Below are 20,749 nucleotides of genomic sequence, written 5' to 3' on the forward strand. Positions count from 1 at the left end.
AATCCTCGTCCCAGCTATGTGTGTGTGTTGTTAAGGAAATGATAATCATAGCTGGGTTTGATATAACACCTCTGCTTTAAACAATAGAAGGATATTCCTGGAAATCCCAGCAAAAGTGCAGGCTGAGACCAGTCGAAAGGAGAAATATATCTTTACTGATTTAGAGCCTATATAAGTAGAAGTGGTGGTGCCACCGTGTCTGGCTCCCTGCCTGTAGAGCCAGTGATGAATGGGCAAGGGAACGATTGGAGGAACGACGGGGTTTGATGTGTGCATACAGTCTCCACGCCTCAGATTTCACTGCAGTTTTTACTCGGATAATCTTAACACTGGGAGCTGGGGGGGACTGGGGAGGGAGGGGAATTTTTGATATGCTGACTTCTCCCTTCAACCTGCTGTGTGGCATTTCAATGCGTGCATCAGCAGTGCCCCGTGGATGGCTGGTGCAGTGAGGTGAATGTGAGGTGGAGAGGGGAGAAATCATGGCAAAATGACTGATTGGTAGGCTGTATTACTGAAGATCCTTCTTTTGTGCCAATCACTACTGACACCTACACACATCCCTGTTTTCTTACAACCTAAAACTGGTATGTGCTGCGTGCTGGGCTTTGCTGTTATGTACGAGCCAAGGTACGTGAGGAAGCTTCCTGAACCTACTGATTTTTTGTTTTGTGCTCCCCTCGCCACGCTCCTGGCCATAGCTCGCTGCTGCCTCCTTGGAAGCTGCTGCTTATTCTCATAACCACACTTCTTGCAATGTTGCAGTTGCCAAGGAACATCCAAACGCAAAGCACAGCACCAGACTTCTTAAAGAGCAGAGCATCTCCGTCACCCACTCCCTGGTACCCATCCCAGTGGTGAAGTGGACTCATGGCTGAGCTGCTCTGTCCCTCTGCCTGGAGGTGATCCCAGGTGCCTAAAACAGTGCAGGGAAAGGGGTATTTGTCCTGCTGCTCCCTGGGGAGGAGCAGCGTGATCTGGAGGAGGAGAGAGAGGTGGTCTCCAGCAGCACCAACCTGCCTCAGTTCAGCAGTGATGTGCACAGGGAGCCATCACCTACAGACACACCGACACCTTCCTTCCTGTCTTGCCTGCTTTCCTGGCACTTGCTTCATACAACTGCATACTGAAAAATTCTGCAGTGTTGGTCTCCAGTTTGTTTAAGAGCTAAACAGCACTTCCAAAATGCCTTCCGGCCTTGGGGAAGATCAAACCACATTTGTTAAGCTGTCAGAATGGGAGAAGCCCATTAGAAACATCCAGTGTTTGGATCATTTTAAATTATCATAATGTGATTAAGATCTGACGTTTTATCATCCCTCTCCCAAATGTACATACTCAGCCACACACAGGCAGCATCAACGGCATTGGCACATCTCAAGTCCTGGTAGTGCAGTGCTACCACTCCACACACCTCTGTAAATCCCTGGTTATCTTCTTCTCAGCTGATGGGCTGCAACATCTTGAACTGTTACAAACCACACATTTTAGAGGGAAATATCTGGCAGACCCTGGCTGCTTAGAGCACAAAATAGAACCCTTAGTCCTCCTCAGCAGCCCTTGCCTCCAGAGGAGAGGGCTGGATTTCCCCAGTGGGCTCTCAGTTTCGTCTTGCAGCACGCTCTGCGTGCCAGGCCAGTAGAAATCTGCCACTGCAGTGGGAATGATGGGCTCCAGTGTTTTCCTGATAGACATCGTGTCAGTGTCCCCTTTCAAAGGCATTGGCCATGGCTTGAGTGTTTACATTGTTAATGCTCTGGGAGCGGGTAGTGGCAGGTTAAAACACGACCAGCACGATCAAAAGGTGCGCTGGGAGGTAATCGCTGTTTGTAGCAGGGAGGCGAAGGGAAGAGATAGTTTGGGGGCAAAAACAGAGGGAGAAACTGGATCTTGAAAATACAAGAGCCTGACGGTAAACCAAGAGTCCCTCAGGAATCTCCTCGTCTCATTACCCTTGTAAATCAGAAATGCAATAGCGCTATTCTAGGATAAGTAGATGAGGATAGGTTTCTTGCATTTTACGTTGCGTTTGGCATTAGCATGGAAGATGCAAGAAGCCATGGTGTAGCTGGGATCGCTTCAGGAAACTTACACCTCATTTGCAATATTCCAGGTAGCAACTTTGTGAGAGTGGTGTGTGTGTGTGTACATGCTAAAATGTAATTTTGAGACTTTGGAGGCTTTAAAGTAAAGTAGTGCTAGATATCTTTGTTTTTCAGCAGGGGTGCATGGATGAAGGTCAGATGCGCTTGTCTGAGTATAGAGTACAAATTTAGGGATTAACGGTACATTTTAAAACACAGTAATAGTTTTCCGTGCAAAGATTGACTGAAACATCTTAGTAGATTTTGTGCAATGATGTTTCCTCAAATTATTTCACGTGGTTCAGCTTCAAAGTGTTTTACAGAGTAACTGCTGCAAGGGTAGTTTTGCCCCCAGTATAAGACTTGCTGGCGTACAGAGCTGCTGTGGAATGAATGGGGGAAAAATTACCACTTAAGTGTTTAAAATGGGATCAGAGAGATGGATTATTCTGCAGTGATGGAAACTCATCTTCAAGGCCTCTAGTGGCTTGCATTCTCAGGGGGTGGATGGTCTGCTCTGTTTCCTTGCTAGGATAAAGGCGATCATTCATTTGTTATATTAACTGCTTGGTAGGACACTAGTTAATAAGAGTGGTTTAAGATAGAGGCAGTACTTTTTGCACGTCCTTGCTGATCACATGGGTTAAGATACAGAGCGAGATGTCCTGGTTTGCTTTCCCTGGTTGATTTTTCATTTGGAGCCAAACAGGGCATTGCAAATGCATGCTTTGCTGGAGTGGGGCCTGCACCATCACAGGCTCCTGAGGGTGCCGCTTCTGCCCTGTTCAGTGAGGGGAAGTGCACACAAAACCCCAATGAAATCTAAGGGTGTCTTGCACAGTGCTGTAGTAGCATCACAGAATTGCAGAATCACAAAATGGTTTGGGTTGGAAAAGACCTTAATGATCATCTAGCACCAACCCGCATGCCATGGGCCTCCCACCAGACCACGTTGCCCAAAGCCCCATCCAACCTGGCCTTGAACACTTCTAGGGATGGGGTATCCACAACTTCAACAATCTTGTGCTCGGTGTGTGTGTCTTTTGATACTGACTTTACATCCAAATTTTCCCACTCCTTGCCCCTTGCTGTTCTGCTTTCAACCACAGACTTTGCTGAAGGAAACATTCACCACAAGGCTCTGCTGATCTCGGTGACTGTCTGCAGTATACTTCTGGTGCTTATCATCATATTCTGCTACTTCAGGTAAATAATCAATACTTTACCAGCTAGTTAGCATTCTTCCCAACTTTTATCTTTTTATAGACTCAAGAATTTGGAAACTTTTAGATGGACCTTAGGGAAAAAAGAAAGCTGTAATTTTTTGATGAGGAAAAAATGTGTTCACATTTGTCACAGGCATACCTATGTGATATATTTCACATATAATCCTTCACTCAACATCCTTAAAAGCCCTTCAGGATGAAGCACAGCCTTTACTGAAGGTGAGAAAGCCACAGGACAAAGTTTGTACAGGACAAATAGAACACTTCTCAATATGTTTGTGTTGAGGAACTGGTCATAAAAAGAGGGGGGTACAGGAATGTATGTCTAGAATGTTACCATAACCTACACACATTACGTTTAAGTAATTCCTTGAAATTTTTAAATACTCAGGGATCCCATGACCATATCTGCTTTTGCTTCTAAAAGCCCCACTGCAGGCAGTATGATAAAATTGAGTATTTACTTGGTCTGTGTATTAAGCTTATTTAAGTTTCCGAAAGAAAAGCACCTGATTGCTTTGCAAACTCCTAGTAGATTGCACAGTCTTCGAGTTTTATACTTAAAATTTTGTTGATGAAAACAGTTTGCTGTAAATAAAACTGGAAATATCACTCAGTGAGTCCAGCATATTTTTCAGGGAAGCTGAGGAAGCAAAGTGCCTACAAATGAAGGAAACGTGGAGAATAATGCACATTACTCATTGTCCCCGTGTTCGTTGTATTCAAAGCTAATTTCAGTGTCATACAAAATGGCAGGTACAAACGGCAAGAGGCGAGGCCTCGCTACAGCATTGGGCTGGAGCAGGATGAGACCTACATTCCCCCTGGAGAGTCCCTGAAGGATCTGATTGAGCAGTCTCAGAGCTCAGGCAGTGGCTCCGGGCTCCCTCTCCTGGTAAGGAAGCAGTATTATTTGAATGTCAGTCTAAAAGGCAAAAAGTAGAAGACAAAATGTTGCACAAGAAATGATACTTGTGTCTGAAAGGAGGTAATGTGTCGCTGTTTATTGTTTATTTTTTATTATTATTTTATTTATATTCTCCCAGAATTGATGATGATTTAATCTTCAGAATGAAGATATTTTTTTTTTTCTATGTAGGCTAAGCCAAAAAGTTTTTCTTTTATTTTTCTTCCCCTAAATTCGGCTCAATTCTTAATTTAGATACCATAGGGAAAATAGAGACCAATAAAGCCCACAAAATTTATCAGGATTTATCCCAGTGCAAAGGACAGCGTCTGGCCTGCAGTCTTATTTTCTTGCTTTTTATGTGCAACACACAATAGCATTTCCAACACTGACATGTAGGCTTTATGTGAAAGGAACTGCAATTCATCAAACGTGGAACCTTTTTATGTGCAAACTTCACTTTGCATTCAGAAGTCAAGAGCGAATTATTTTTCCTTGTACTGAGGTAATCTCAAAGGTTAAAGGCATGGGGATGGAGTGTACTTTATCATTATTTCTGAACTGACTCCAAGATGACTGAACCCCCTGAGCTCACATGCTGAAAAGGCAGTGGTTTTACATTCTGTAGCAAAACAGTTCTGTCCAACACTTTGTCTTCTTGAGGGCCATCGTTGCTTTTTAGCACTAAAGAAAAAAAAAAAAGACATTAATTAGACTTCATTTTCATTTTTTCATGAATTATATGTATCCCCCCGCACCCCTTTCTACCAAACCTGTTAGTTTGTAGTGAACCTATTCTGCTGATGTTGTCCAGTTTCCAAGTACTGCCTATCTTTTTTTGTTTGTTTGTTTTTTCCCCTCGGATCTTATTTTTTATACCTTAAAAAGAAAATAAATGGGAAGCTTTGTAATTCCTTGGAATGAGGAAATGAGTGGCTGGCTAAAAGTTCAGTTTGCTTTAGCAGGAGTAAGAACTTATAGCCTCACTTTAGACAAGTGCTAACTTCTTTTGAAATCCAATTTTGTGACAATTAACATAGCTGTTGAAAAAAGCCAAGCTGACAAGTAGACATTGTGACTGGTTCTGAGCATGGAAAAGGCATGGTCTTTTTTCTCCTTTGAGTGAAATTATTTACATTTAGGCTTTATTTTTTTATTTTCCATTATTTACATTTAGGCTTTAAGAAAGCTCTGTCATACCCCGTACCTACATCCCTTTAGCAGCCATGGAAAGGGATGGATCCTGCTTATGATGAAGAACCATTTGTAATGAGAGTGTCCAATTTATTCAACTGTGAGGGTCTCTTAATATTTTTATCTTGCTTTTTGCATGCCTTCCACATCAAGGTCTTGCTCTGTGCTTGGTGCTCCTGAGATGGTTCAAGATGGGACCTGTTGGTCTTACTAGTGTCCCTAGCTCTCTCCCAGCCTATGAAAGTGTATACATTTTCTCCAGATTTTCCCTTTAAATAGTGATTTTCTGTGGAAGAGAAGAAAAACGAGAGCTGTAATGAATCTTGCACATGGTAATAAAGGTTTGCTGCATTTCCCAGACAGCTACAACCACTACAGGCTCACTGGAAATGCACGGATTAATACCTCTGGGCCCATGCCTTGAAATAAGTGGATAGAAAGTGCCTGGCAATAATGCTCTAGACTTTATTGTGAAAGAATTTGTTTTCAACTGCTTTATTTCTTATTCAAAGAACGAAACATCCAAATTTATTATTTCAGAAAAGCAAGCTGCAAATTTATTACAAAATGTTAGGTTATGATAAACAGTAATGTCTTCCTTCTGTGCAGAGCATTTATTCCAATGAGTGCAGCTATTACTCCAAAACTAAGCATTAACCAAGATTTTATCAATACTTTGACATTCAGGAAGCATTCTTTTTGTCAGAGGCTGTTTGTACCTCTGACAGAAAAATTTGCTGCAGGTCAAATGCTGCCAATCAAATTTTAAACAGGGTGAAAAAAACATGAAAGTTTAAGTAAAAAGCTTTGAGCCAACAGGCTGGGGTGCACAATCAACTCTGTGTGAGCAAGCAGAACCCTACCGCCCAGCACAACAAGATGTTTATGCAAAACTAATGCTTCAGTGAATCCACATGTAGGATCAAGGAAGGAAATTAAAGGAGAGAGAATTTTTTCAGTGGTGTGCATGAAGAGTTTGCAGATTTACAGAGTTCGGTCCCTACCTTTTCATGTCTTTTTTTTTTTATAATTCCTCTTCCAATTATTATCATCATTTTTTTCAGTAGACTGCACCCCAGTCTTAGGAATAAACTACTCTGTTCAAAATATTGAAGTTACAAAAGATTCACTTGTCTAAATTTTCATCTGCATTAGATGGAGACATTTAGCTGAAGATCAGAAAAACGGAATGCAGAAAGTAAAATAGTTGGTACTGGGGTTGATTCCAGTCAAAGAGAGAAAACACTGGGACACGTAATTTTACCTGACCTGTCAAGAAACTCCAGCAACAAAATAAAATTTAGAAATAAATTAAAAAACAAAACAAAACAAAAACACAACATTAAATAATTTGCATGCACACATCATTCAGCGTACTTGTAGAATCAGTTCATCCAACAGTTTTGGTTAATCAATTTGTTCTAAAAATCATAATCAGATTCAAGAAAGGGCTAAATTCCTTAAAATAATATAAATAGGTCACAGTAAATCGTTTGACCAGTTCTAGCAAGATAAAACCAGGTTAAGGCCTTCACATAGTATTCTGCCGCCTGAAAACCCATAACAGAAATGTGTTTTTCATTTTCTTAATGTAATTTAATGAGAAACTTTTCATCATTAAGTATTGTAATTTCATGTACTTTATGATGCCATTACATATATTTGCACAAATTAAGTTATTTGATATAACTGCATTATTGTTCAGGATGCATTTTTAAAATGGGCAGAATAGAAAGCAACAATGCTAAAATAACATTACACAATGCTGAAGCAAAATTCCAGTGTCATATAACTATTGTTTGATCACTATATGAGAATATAAAAGAGAATAAATCAACTTAAAAAATTCAGGCTGATCTCTGTTCTTGGCTTTCAATGATGTTAATCAAAAATAATGGCACTGCAGCCACCATCTTGGAAGACTAATAATACGTAGCAGGGCTGAAAAAATGGGATTCTGTTTAAATTGAAACAGAAGAAAGATGGAACTTTTGAAATAGCTTTGCATAAATGCCATTGCCTATTTTTCTTCTTTAAATTGTCTAATATGAAAACCAGTAATTTATTTACAAAACAAATGGTAATAGACCCTACCTAATAGCTTCTGAATTTGGCTTTGGACGTGCATTCATTCTGCAGGGTGACTGTGGGCAGTCCTCCTCTGCACTACCAAGCTGATAGTCTCACCGGTCCTCCCAGGGATAATGAAGTAAATTATTTTTAAATCACAATTTGATTGTTCTTGTCATCCAGGGTTGCAAAAATATTTGGGGTTACATTAAATGCATATGATTTCACAGGGACTCAAACAGTGCACACTTGCTGCAGTAAGCCACTCAGGAGTTGTGTATGGCTGATTTTACCAATAACATGGGCCAGATGAAAAACCCTAGCGAAAAGAGAAAAAAAAAAAAAAAGAAATAAAAAAGAAATTGCACCAGAGTCTATAACATTATTTTATTTCAACATTCTGTAAAATCCTACCAATCCAAAAAATTGTAGCTGTGGAGGGAAACATCTTAATGTCCTATTGTACTAGGATGAGGCTGAGTCAACCATGAACACCAGTGGGTTGTGTTGCAGCACCTACCTTAGAATTTCTTCTATGAACTTTTAGAAATACGTGCTCTTCAGAAACACTGCAATCCTATTTTAGTCTCTGCTTGCCCAAGTTTTTTTGTAGTCTTACGAAAGTCTTACGAAAGGTGCTTCTGCAATGCTGCTGAATTTTGCTAAAGCTGCACAAATGCTTTGATTTTAGTGTCAGTTCATAGTACAGCCACATGAAAAAAAATTATACCAACACTAGAAAGTGCATATTTAAAGCTGCACTTCCATATCTTTGGGAATATCAATTCTTACTTTCTATTCCTATGAAATTATTTATTACTGTGTAAGCAATGGCTGTGGTTCCTAACACCAAATTAATATTTTGAAATTATTAGGCATGGGGTTTTCAAGGAAGATGATAGGAAGATGCTCACAGTAGTTCTGGTGCTGCTCTGGAAGATGGGAGTTTTGGAACTGCTCTGGGCTCTTCTTGAGTCCCAGCCTTGAGTCTTAGAAGTGCCGAGTACATAAGCCTTTGGAATTGGGATGGAATTCCTCATAGGGACAGGAATGACCACAACAGTGCTGTACCTTGGAGCAAAATGAGGATCATCTGTATGGCAAAGCTTTTGCTGAAATCCATTTTTCAGTGGCTGCGTACTCTCAGTCCCATTAGGCTTGCTGTGCAGAGAAGATACAAAGAAGGATGGAGATAAATGCAAAAAATATCTGCAGAGTGAATTCTCACTGTGTGTCTTGGCATTTTACAGGTTCAAAGAACCATAGCAAAACAGATTCAGATGGTGAAACAGATTGGAAAAGGTCGCTATGGGGAAGTCTGGATGGGAAAGTGGCGTGGCGAAAAGGTAGCTGTCAAAGTGTTTTTTACCACGGAGGAGGCCAGCTGGTTCAGAGAAACAGAAATCTACCAAACTGTCCTGATGAGGCATGAAAATATTCTTGGTGAGTGAAATATTAAAGATCATTATTAGATAGCGACAGCTTTCTTAAGTTTAATAACTTTGTATTCGTTGTCTTACGTGCTTTCTTACGTGCTTTGTTACCTGCTGTGCTCTGCAGTTAGTCTCCCTGCACTTTTGGAAAGGAAAATGTTTGAAATATTCTTATGCAGGTAAAAAAAATAATGGGGATGGGGGATATGGCTCCCAAAATCACACATCTGGCTCTGCCACCAGTATTTGAGTATATAGGCATTCTGAAAATCCATTAAAGGCTAAAGGTGAGGCATAATTACATGTAAGTAACATAAAAGAAGTTAAATGCATTGTTAAGATAAAAGTGTTGAAGTGGCTGAGAGTTCTGGCTCCTGGGTAGTCAAAAATCACCTTGAGAAGTATTAATCTGCAATTTTTTATTTATTTATTTATTTTCAGGATTCATTGCTGCAGACATTAAAGGCACAGGCTCTTGGACCCAACTGTACCTCATCACAGATTATCATGAGAATGGCTCCCTTTATGATTATCTAAAATCTACCACCTTGGACACAAAAGCCATGCTAAAACTGGCTTATTCCTCCGTTAGTGGCTTGTGCCACCTACATACGGAGATCTTCAGTACGCAAGGCAAACCAGCTATTGCCCACCGGGACCTAAAAAGTAAGAATATCTTGGTGAAAAAGAACGGGACCTGCTGTATAGCAGATTTGGGCTTGGCTGTTAAATTTATTAGGTGAGTAGAGCTAAGCAGGGTGAGGGAAAGTTGGTTAATCAGCCTCACGCTGGTTGTGTTGTTCTGTGTGTGAGTGTGCACGTTTGAGCAAGCACCCACGGCATGCAGACATTGCCTTCCCACTGCGCTCACCCATACATAAGATGGGGCTACCTATGTAGATGTTGCATAAACACATGATGCAGGTGTAGAAATAGTCACTTTCTAATTATTGAGCACAGTTTTCATCACTGAATGCTCAATACCAACCTGAATATTACTACTACCCTGTGCTAAAAGGATGTAGCACAAACAGGTTGAATTGACATCAATAAACGTGTCGCTGAAGCTTTCAGCTTGTCTGGTCTCTAAATAATTCACTCACAACTTATAGAGAATAATACTAATCAGTTGCACATGTTACTAATTGGGATTTATTGAAAAGCTCCCCGTTTGGGCTGTATTTTGTTTCATTTCCGACAAATCAAATTGCTGAAGTACAGATTTGATTTTTGAAATGGCTTTTAAATTTGATTTTAAAAAAATGGTTATGTGTCTAAATAACTTAGAAAGACCATACAAGTAGGACTTACTCCTGGGATTCATAAAGAAGTCATTGTGATCTGACAGCTGGTTGCTCTGTTCAGGAGCTTGAGCTCTCAGCACTGGTCCTGGTGGAGATGTGTGTTACAAATTCTCGGATTTTTCTGAGCACTGAGATGTGGCCATAGGCTGAAGGTTTCCATTTCAGAGGTCAGCTTTGAAACTGTGGGTTCCCTTAATGTGTATAAAAAAAAAAAGCCGTACAAATCTTGAACTGAAATATTCAGAGTATAAGTAGAGTTTTACGTGCTGTTCTCACTAGTGACTTATCTACCAGGTTTCTTCAGACCTTTCTTTTATGAAGCTGACCTTTCTTTAGGAGGTGAGAAAGCAACAAGTTTACTTTGGGGAGCAGGGGCCTAGAACAACAAGTTGGAAGGACACTATTTGCTGTAAAACTTTCAGGGAAGGAATTCACCCTTTGCAGGCATACTTTGCGTAAGACATGCAGAGTAGCACCCTGTTTAGGTATGAACTGAAAAGTAGGAATGACCAAGTGTCTCTGTAAAAGACGGTGAAATGTATATATCTCATTATCTGGAAGGAATTTACTTTGCACAGCATGTTTTCATACAGAATTCTTCCTTAAAGAGCATTCACAGGCAGTGGTCAGAAACAGAAAAAAAGTAGGTGAAAGGGATGTGCTGTACTGAAAATAACAAATTTAGTAAAGTTCTTTGCATTTATCATTTTATTCAAAATATTGCAAGGCAGTGCAGGTCACTAGATTTATGTAAAGTTTTTTGACATATACACAAATGCCAACAGCACATGTATGATTCAATGTAGCTGACTGGATGTACCTCACACTTGGCTTTTTTTTTAAATCATTTTCATACTTATGGGTGAAGAAAGTTATGGCAATCGTGATCATTCTCTTGAGATTTTGTGGTATTGATCACATTTAAAAGCTTTCAGTTTTGAAGTTAGGGGAAGGGAAATGAACCTTTCTAAACAAACCACAATGTATGCCATATACAAAACTTTTTAAAACATTACAGTTGGTACAGCTGAATCTGAGGTAGTAATAAAAAATATCCCATAACACAGTAAGTGTATGTTGACTTCCATACTATCTCACATACTAACGCATGTCAGACATACGTTTACTCCTCTGGTCAGCGTGTGAGGAGTGACACCTTTGGTTTTGCACAGTCCCATCTGTGTGTTTGTTCTTCTTGATGTGTAAAGGCTGGGTATGATCAAACATAATGCACACATGAAACATAGTTAGCCTCATCTTCCTTGCAAATCTGATTTGCTGTAGCTAAACGATACTTGCCTGGGCTATTTAGTGTCCTCCATTAATTGCTAAGACTGAAGCATTACGTGGTGGAGTATGTTAAGAAAATAGCATTTAATGAAGATTTGATTGTTATCACCAGCATTAGAGTTCAGTCTAATGCTAATGAAATCTCACAAATGTTACAGCATCCCTGTTGAGTTTTATCTCCATCGTGGTTCTGCATTTGGATGCTTAATACAGCCTCAGGCAAGTCAGCCTTTTAGGAAGGGTTGAGTTCACACTAGCAGGCTTTCCTTGTAAGAATTGTTCCATTAAGATTATACGCTACTTTTGACCTTGTTTGAGAGTGAATGTGGTTTGAATTTACTACTTCTCCCATCTAAATTGCTTTCTTTTCAAGCCACTTTATTGCATGTTTGATGCCTTTTTTTTTTTCTTCTTTTTATTTTAGTGATACAAACGAGGTAGACATACCTCCAAACACCCGTGTAGGAACAAAACGCTATATGCCTCCTGAGGTGCTGGATGAAAGCTTGAATAGAAATCACTTTCAGTCGTACATCATGGCTGATATGTACAGTTTTGGACTCATCCTTTGGGAGATAGCCAGGAGATGTGTGTCAGGAGGTAAACAGCAAAAATACCTTTCTAATAGCTGGGAGGCCACTTTTCACTGTGTCACTGAAACCCACAATTCGTTCATAAGCCCAAATCTTTCATTACATCCTTTTCTCCGGGTCATTGTTTTGGCTGTAATAAACACACGTGGATAATCCATGCAGGTAACTCACAATTTCTCTTTTCTCATTGAAACTTACTTTAAAGCATCAGTCAGTGCCATTTCAACAGCAAAGATGTACGCTGTATTTTAATGGCTTGTCTGAAGGCAGCAGATGCCTGCACTGCAGAAGGAATTAGGACATTATTAATTTTTATTTTTATTTATTATTATTATTATTTTGTGAAGGCAGCACGTTTTTGCCAGACTGGGGGCATTCAGCTATTTTAGCAGAAAGAACAAAATAATTTCTTCTTTCTGTTAAATATAAGAAGACAAACAAGTTGGGGGTATGCAGTGTCACTGTTTAAATAAGTAATTATTTCCAAAACATGTAGAAAGAAGCAGGTACCAGTCATGTGTCTCATTTCTTTCTGGTACCAGGCGTTCAGTCGTGGGGAGAGCAATGATAAAGTGACGCAGCCAGCTGCAGGGCTGGGGCAAAGATCCGTTCTTATCTGCATAGGCTGTGTGCGCTTTCTGCACATATCGCTCAGTGCAGCACAAAAATGATGGTTGTTATTACCTCTGTTTTGCCACTGAGGAAAGTTAAATGCAGAGAAATGACTTGGCAGCAGTTACACACCAGACTGGTGGCAGGCAAAGAGAAGAGCATGTCTCTCGGGTTCGTGCTACCTTCACCAGGCTTTATTGATTTTTAAAGCCTGCAGTATTGTGCTGAATGCTTGCTCTGGGCATACCCTAGAGGAGCTGAATTTCACTGGTGAGCAAAGTGATCCCTGTGGTTACACATTGGTAAAGTATATTGCAATGATGCTGTGTAAATTCTGCAATGCCATCGCCATCGTTACTGTGCAGAAAGAACGCCTTGCCGTTTTCTGAAAAGGCAGATAGTTAATATATACCAGGCCCACTGATACGAGGGAAACCTAACTCGGGGTTTACTATCTTCCTAATTACTCTGATATGGGCCCATTGCTAAAAAATTGTTCTTTTTTATGGTAACTTACTGGAGTTTGCTAGACTGGCCAGCAGTGACAGAAAGAGCCTCACTTGGCAAGTAACTAATGATTACATTGGAGCTTGGCTGTAGTGTAAACTTCCAGGGCAGCAAGGTCCTTCTTGGAAATGCATCTCATCGTTAAACAGTAGGGATATTTTCTCAGCATATTACACCCTATGCTATCTTTGACATAACTCCAAGAAAATTCATTTCAGGAGAAGGGATGGCTGGAATCAGAGGGAGCAGCAGTAGGTGAATAATGGGTATGCAGAGCATCTGACTGCTGGGCATGCACGCCCTGCTGCCCTACGGTGGACAAGAATGGCAAAGGATCAAAAAATAAGCTTTCTCTCCAGCAAAGCCATGAGCTAGCATGCTCTATGGCTGCTCACTGCAGTATGTTCATGAAACTCAAATAGTAAAGGCCAAAACTGAATGAGAATTAAAGCAAAGTAGACAAAGCTGGGTGCATGGCAGAGGGCAACACTTCATGGTCAACATGATTAAAAAAAAAAAAAAAAGAAAAGGGAAGAGGATAGTGGAAAGGTCTTCTGCAAGTGATTTGCATCTGCTTGTTTCTTTCAGGAATAGTTGAAGAATACCAGCTTCCATACCACGACCTTGTGCCCAGCGACCCCTCCTATGAGGACATGCGGGAGATAGTGTGCATCAAGAGACTGCGCCCTTCATTTCCCAACAGATGGAGCAGTGATGAGGTACCATCCCCGTTAAAACAGCCTGGGCTTTAATACTCAGCTTGTTCTGGGCCTGAATTTGTGACAGCTTTAGTCAGAACGAGCGAGATTGACCTAATTGTGCGTCATTTTGAGTGAGGAGGAACTTCAGCACTGATGCCACAGGGCTTGGGAAGGAGACCAGTGTTCTCACACATCCCCATTGAAACTGCAGGTGTTGAGAGCCCCAAGGGCCTTTGCCTGTGATATTTGTGAGCAGGATTTTTGTTTGCTGTCTAACAGTTCACATAATGATAGCAGGCTGTACTTAGACCCTTCTAGTCACTCACTCTGTTTTCGTCTAGCACTCATTTTGCTTTCCGCTCTCAACATTAATAACATAAAATCAGTAGCTAGCCAAAAATTTTGCAAGATAAATTATTTTTGAGCGCGCTGGGGGTGTACGTGGTATACTGGCAGCAACTTCAGTGTGTGCCGATGTATTGGATGTGATTCCAACCTTGTTTCCTTTTTTTTTTTTTTTTTTAAAGAAGCAAATTTCTTCTGTCTAGGTGAAATGAAGTGAGCATACAGCTTTTCTGTGATCACAGGTGTGCAGACTTGGAAACGTGATTTTGCCATGATTTTACATCAACATTAGCACTTGATATTGCAGTTCGTTATTAAGGTATTGATATGCAATGAAAGCACTACAGCCAGGCTGCACAGAAGAGCAGCCCTTTCATCTTAGAGAAACAAGTCATGTACCTCTTCACATGGTAGCATACAGGCCTACAGATGCAGCCTTTCAGAAGAGATGTAGGAATGCCAAAGAATGCTTTCCAAAGTCAAATTTGGATGTGGGGTGGGAGAGAACCTGATCTCTCACCGAGAGTTTGTAATGAAGCAACGTTGTGCTGGAGGAACTGGAGATGAACAGTTGATACACCACAGGCAAGCCTGCCAACTGCAGTAGCAAGGCTATAGAAGGGTCATTAATCATGTTAATTGGTACAGTTTAATACTCTAAAGTCTTCTACAGTCACAGAAGGCAGCTGTCGTTTGGGAATAGCAGTGTTTAGATGAATATTCTGCAGGTAGATGAAAGATTGAGGTTACACAAATTGTGGGCGATTTGGGTATGTGAGGGAAAAATAAAACAACCTCCCTGCATGACCAGAGGCTTGTGCAACGACCAGTGCGGGAAGATCTGCCCAAGAACCCATCCTCTCACTCATCACACCCATCAGAGCCTTCAGACAGGGTGGAAACACCAGAGGAAGCGTGGTTGGTATCCTAGGAAGACTTTTGTGCAGGGGCACAAAGTATGTGTTGGATCTCCTCACACATGTACTGAGGGCTGAGGAGGCATGTCGAAACTACTCTTCCTGTTTAATTGGTTAGTGTAACCAGTAATCCCACTTCAGGATTTCTATCGATGAGAGGCAAACGTGTTAGTGCATAACAGCTAGTGTATGACCACATTCTGTTTATAAAAACCTGTTTATTCTGGAATATTAATTATTATTACATTATTATAAAATTAGCTTGGTCATATATTCTTTTAATATAGTATAAATTTGTATATTACTGTAAGAACAGTAAGTAAGGCTGGTCTGGCACTGCTAGTATCATCCTTAATGCCTTTCAGGGTCTGCACTGCTTCTGGGCCAGGACCCTTGTGGAAGTGGAGAACAAGGTGGACAGGATGGATAACTTTTCTTTTGCTATCGTAGCAAGGAAGTTTTCAGGCAAAGGAACTCTGCAGGGTGACAGGGTAGTCTCACGAGTGTGGTGCTGTGTCTTTGGAAGGAGGTGGTAGGCGCAGAGCAGGGATGTGTGGTTGTTTTGAAAGCCAGCATGCAAGTCTTTTTGGCTGCCGTTAGAAAAGACCTCTGGTTTTCCACCATTGCCACCTGCTGCAGTCTCATCTTCCATTGCTTTCCCTTCTGTTTCCTTTTGCAGTGCCTGCGGCAGATGGGGAAACTCATGATGGAGTGCTGGGCCCACAACCCTGCGTCCCGGCTCACGGCCCTGCGAGTCAAGAAGACGCTTGCCAAAATGTCAGAGTCGCAGGACATTAAGCTCTGATGGAGCAAAAGACAGCTCTCGTGAAGACCCACGGAAACGGACTTTCTCTTGCAGGCAGAAGTCATGGAGAGGTACCAGCAGTCCTCACTGATAAGTACCTCGAGTGCAGGCGTATTTAAGAGCAACTGTAAGTTTGTTTGACAGCTTTTGAGGAGACTGTCCTTGGTAAAAATCAGCTGAATTTTGACGTACAAGGTTGGAAGAGGCTTGTCTGCCCTTGTTTACACGGGGAAATACAGTTTTAGTAACTGGTTTAAGATTATGCATGTTGCTTTCCATGAAAGCCACTTATTATTTTATTATTATTGTTATTATTATTATTATTTTGATTGTTTAAAAAGATACTGCTTTAAATTTTATGAAAATAAAACCTTTGGTTAGAAGTAAATAAGATGTATATTGTTACGTTAAAAAAAAAAAAAAGAAAGAAAGAAACTGTGCTGAAGATGAAAGCAAAGTGACTTTTTCATTTATGAAGAGACTTTTGCACTCCAGCATTTAAAAAAGAGAGAGGGTCTGTGCAGCTCAGGGAAGCTGCAATGCAAACCATCCTAAAAGCCACCTTCCCACAGCCCTATGTACGTGAGTTGGTCTCCCAGTACAGACAGCCCAAATATGTCTCCACCATTGTAGACACGGGGTGATGGAGTCTTGTGGGTGGGTTGTCACTGGGAATATCACACTTGATTGAACATGGCACGCACGGTGTGAGTTGTTTGCTTTAAGAAGCTCTTTGTGCTTCCAGGAAATCTCATGGAGGTGGTACCAGCACGATAAACAAGTGCCCTTCTTAGTTTTCTTTCCCACCCGCTGCAGAATGAAACGTTTTGAGTGGAAACAAGAGGAGCAAGTTTACACACTTGGATCTGCTTACTAGACTTTCGTTAATGAGGGAAACTGCTGGTAAATGAAACTGCTGGAACATACAAACAAGTCCAGTGGGTGGGAGAAAGTTCCTTGTGAAGAACAATTATTAACTTGTTGTGTAATAGTGAAGTATCCATGTACAACCATAGCTTGAAAAAAAAAAATCCATCTTCCCTTTTTAAGGGAAAGCAAAGACCTGTAAAAAATCCCATTTAGTCAGTCCTTTTTCCCTAAGCACAAGAAGAGCTGGTGCCCTCTGGCTGCAGCAGAAGCTGGCACGGAGGAGGAGTTTGGGACTTGGGCGTGCAAGCACGAGCTGGGCCCCATGCTCCTCTTGGGCTTCAATGCCCTATGTCCAGCCACAGGCAGGACCTCCAGTGCTGGACCACCTCAAGGTGATCATTACTTCAGTGAGGGTTGTAAAGAAACACTTCGTGGCTGGTTCTGTGGGACGCTGTCTCAGAATTCATCCCGAAACACCTCTTCACTCTCAGCATCACTAGGGCACCACCTGGGATGCTGTGGCAAAAGCATGTTTAAGACCATGTTTTCAGGGCACCACACACTGAACCTTTTGGTTGGAAGTTAAACTGCCTTATTGTTTTGATGGCTTTCCAGCTGCCTCGAAGCCTGCACACTAGTGGCAGTCTGCACCACCAGTCTAGGGCTGTGTCGTATCTCACAGCAAGAGGAGTTTTTAGAGGAGAACAGCAGGAAACAATTTTCCATCTTTCTCCATTCCTCCTTCCTGGGGCTGCAACAGTTGCTGCAATATTAAAACTATAGAAGGGGAAATGAGAGGTAACAAGATGACAAAATATTCCCTATGAAGTATTTTCTTTGGAAAGGTCTCTGTTCTTCATCAGATTATCAAAGATGAGCTGTGTGGGGTCTACCATTTTACTCTTTATTTTCTTATTATTTCATATTTTGCCCTCCTATGTCCTGTTTCCCTAGGTAGTGTTCAGTTTAATTTTGAAATAGGTCCTTACAAATGCTGCTTTGATTATGCTAAACCTATTTCAGAACTGAAATACTTGTCATGCTGGATTTATCCTCAGCATTTATGTAATGCTGTTTTTTTTTTTTTTTTCTTCCCTTTTTGGACAAAACTGATTTATTTGTGGTAGGTAGGTAAATATAATTGGGGTTTAGCTTCGTAGCTCCCTGAAGGTATTTTTCTCGTTTGAAAAATTACCATTTAATACTTTCAAGCTAATGGAGAAAAATGCGTGAAGTTCAAGAGAACCAGCAAGACCTACATGATTATAGGTGTTAAAGGTTAATCAGAGGATTTTCATTAATTAGTGCCTTTTTTTTTTTTTTTTGCTTTTCAGTTTCCCTATACCCAAAAATACAAAGCAACACTAAAAGAAAATCTCTGAGAATTCATAGTAAGCCAAATCCCAGCCCCAGAGGGGAAATGCTGTTTTCCCACTGTCTTTAATAAACAGAATGCTTGCATTAGTGAGGGCTGAATTTGCTGCCCTCTTTGGGTGCCTTCACTTGAAGACCTGTGGCCAAAAATGTACCTTTTTGTCTTAGTGACTTGAGTCAACAGGTTTCCGTATTAATTCATTTTACCTTTTGCCTTCATGCCCTTTGCCTTATGAAACAAACCCAGTCCCGAAGGAGCTGGGTTTTCTTTGTTCCGTCAAAGCCAATGAGAAATGCACCTATGCAAGGCTGACGGCCAGGGTTGGTCCTGCCATTGCTGGCGAGGGGGTAAAACTTGGGGACATGGGGACATCATGCTGTTTTCCTAGCAGTAAGGGGTAGGCTTCAATGATCCTGTGTGAGACACCTCCGAGTCCAGTCCCTGCAGGTCACACAGCAGGATGCCTTTCTCCTGCTGCATTGTTTCACATCTGTTTTCCTCAAACAGATTTCTTTTTAACATTTTTAATTATCATTTATTTCCCTGGAAGTGTTTCGGTGGGGGTTTTGCTGCTTGGTGATGACTCCTGCCAATGGTTTGCTAGGTGTGCTGCCCCTCCGAGCCCCCAGCACGTGCTGTCAGTGTGCTGTGAGAGAAAGGTCCAGTCGCTGTTTTTTCTGATCCAGTCTTATTTTTTTCAGTCCAAGAGAAAGGGATCTAAGATACTGGTTGATAGGTTACATAAAGTGTATAGGTTAAGTGTTCAAGTTTATGTGTTTTTATATATATATATATAAAATATATATATATATTCAGTTGGGAGTCTGGAATAACTCCAGTATGTGGATTAAGAGTAAACTATTATGGAGGATAAAGCACTAAATAAAACATAATATTTATTTATGAAAATACATAACTGACAAATCACTGCAACGGTGCTATATAAGAAAATATATATATATATATGAGGAGACACACATCTGAGAAAGCAGAGGTTCTGCAGTTATGTAAGTAGTGCCTGCCTATTTTCTCCCTAGACTCAAAAGGTGAGATTTCCCTCTCAAATCTCCTGCCCATTATAATCAATGATACTGTAAAATGATATTCCTAAGGCCAGAAAATGGCCTGAGGCAAGCTTGGAAGCCATTTCTTTTAGCACAGTGACATTTGAGTCACTGGCTGCATGGTTGACTTTATGCAACACTCCAAATGAAGTTATTATGGTTTGAACGTGTCTAGTGACTACACATGAGTACATTTATCTTACCACCTCTGTAGCCTTTTAATGCCACTTCCAGAATTTGGTAGTTTCACAGTATGTTTTGATTTGGGCTTTGAAATCAGTGGTGAAGATAACCATAGTTTCAGTACCCACAGGTTTGGAAATCCAGTTTTCCAATGTAAATCACTGAGGGAAGTATAGTGACTTATTGGCATATAGTTAAGATGGCATAGGTAAGTGGGAGAAGAAGTAAAAAAAAAAAAAAAAAAAAAAAAAAAAAAAAAAGAGGAAGAGGTGCCATCTAGCAACTGCTATCCTTTCTCTGGCACAAAGTTATTTCTATTAAAGAAAAGGTTGTTGATATATAGACTAAGAAACTACTTGGTGTTCTTTTTTGAGAACCAGTGCCTTATTAAACCTGTAAATACTGTAATTAGAAAACTTGGGGAGCAAACTGTTCTATTGTATTTGTTCAAATTGTTTATGGTTGTTTTAACATTCCCCTGAATAAAATTGTTTCCATCCCCCCATGAGATTGCTTTTATTTCTGTTTACTTTTCATATATTTGACAAGCACTTCTTTTGGGTTTCATTTCACTGGTTAGAGTATTTTGACCATGACACATTTTTTTTTTTTTTCTTTATTTCTCTAAGGTTTGCCTTTTGAACAAAGAAGTAAACAGTAAGACGCTGTGTGTATTTACACTGGCATTAAAAAAAAAAAAAAAAAAAGCATTACTCCTTTCACAACTCAGTGAAGAGAGAAATAGTAATTAAAATAGTGTTATTGCTAATAGAGCAGTTGCTTGCATTTTGTGGCTGATTATGTAAATCTATAGAAATCTGGCATTTGAATAATATTTTTGTGAGTCCCCCCATCCCTTCTTTCCCCTATGTATTTATGAATTATCACTACTATTTTTAATAGCACAAGAGGCACAGAAGGTAATCTGTGCACTGACTGATGCTCGATTTTCCAACCTTGTGCTTCAGAAAAAAATAAAAAAAGTTGCAGCTTACATATACTGCATCAGCTGAAACATGGCAATGCTTAGTGCTTAGAGGCATTAGAGTGCATGTATCTATACATTCATATACATATCTGTATATATATTTACTTCCTGTGCTCTCTTCTCATTCTGTACTGCCACGTTTCAGCATGTATCATGTAGCTAAGTGTTTATGAGCATGTATCACCTTGCTGGTTATTTACAGAGAAGGCTGTGAACAGCATTTTTCTTGTTGAGCTGCCTTTTGCCTATGACTGCACCTTGTCCTGTGGTACAGCTGGCTC

The 20,749-nt window shown here is 40.5% G+C and overlaps 1 protein-coding gene across 10 annotated transcripts in view; it reads left to right on the plus strand.

Annotated features, from left to right (window-relative positions):
- The window catches only part of BMPR1B (bone morphogenetic protein receptor type 1B), a 258,427-nt gene extending 238,211 nt beyond the window's left edge, over positions 1 to 20,216 (plus strand). For all 10 annotated transcript variants that reach the window (XM_035325734.1, XM_035325736.1, XM_035325738.1 and 7 more), the window contains 7 exons: positions 3,194 to 3,290; positions 4,067 to 4,205; positions 8,732 to 8,924; positions 9,356 to 9,653; positions 11,933 to 12,108; positions 13,809 to 13,939; positions 15,863 to 20,216. In XM_035325734.1, coding sequence (XP_035181625.1) covers positions 3,194 to 3,290; positions 4,067 to 4,205; positions 8,732 to 8,924; positions 9,356 to 9,653; positions 11,933 to 12,108; positions 13,809 to 13,939; positions 15,863 to 15,988 — 1,160 coding nt within the window. In that variant the 3' untranslated portion in view covers positions 15,989 to 20,216. The remainder of the gene's footprint in view (positions 1 to 3,193; positions 3,291 to 4,066; positions 4,206 to 8,731; positions 8,925 to 9,355; positions 9,654 to 11,932; positions 12,109 to 13,808; positions 13,940 to 15,862) is intronic.
- Positions 20,217 to 20,749: the final 533 nt, after the last annotated feature.

The sequence above is a fragment of the Oxyura jamaicensis genome, chromosome 4 (genome assembly GCF_011077185.1).
Source record: "Oxyura jamaicensis isolate SHBP4307 breed ruddy duck chromosome 4, BPBGC_Ojam_1.0, whole genome shotgun sequence".
Taxonomy (NCBI): Eukaryota; Metazoa; Chordata; class Aves; order Anseriformes; family Anatidae; genus Oxyura; species Oxyura jamaicensis.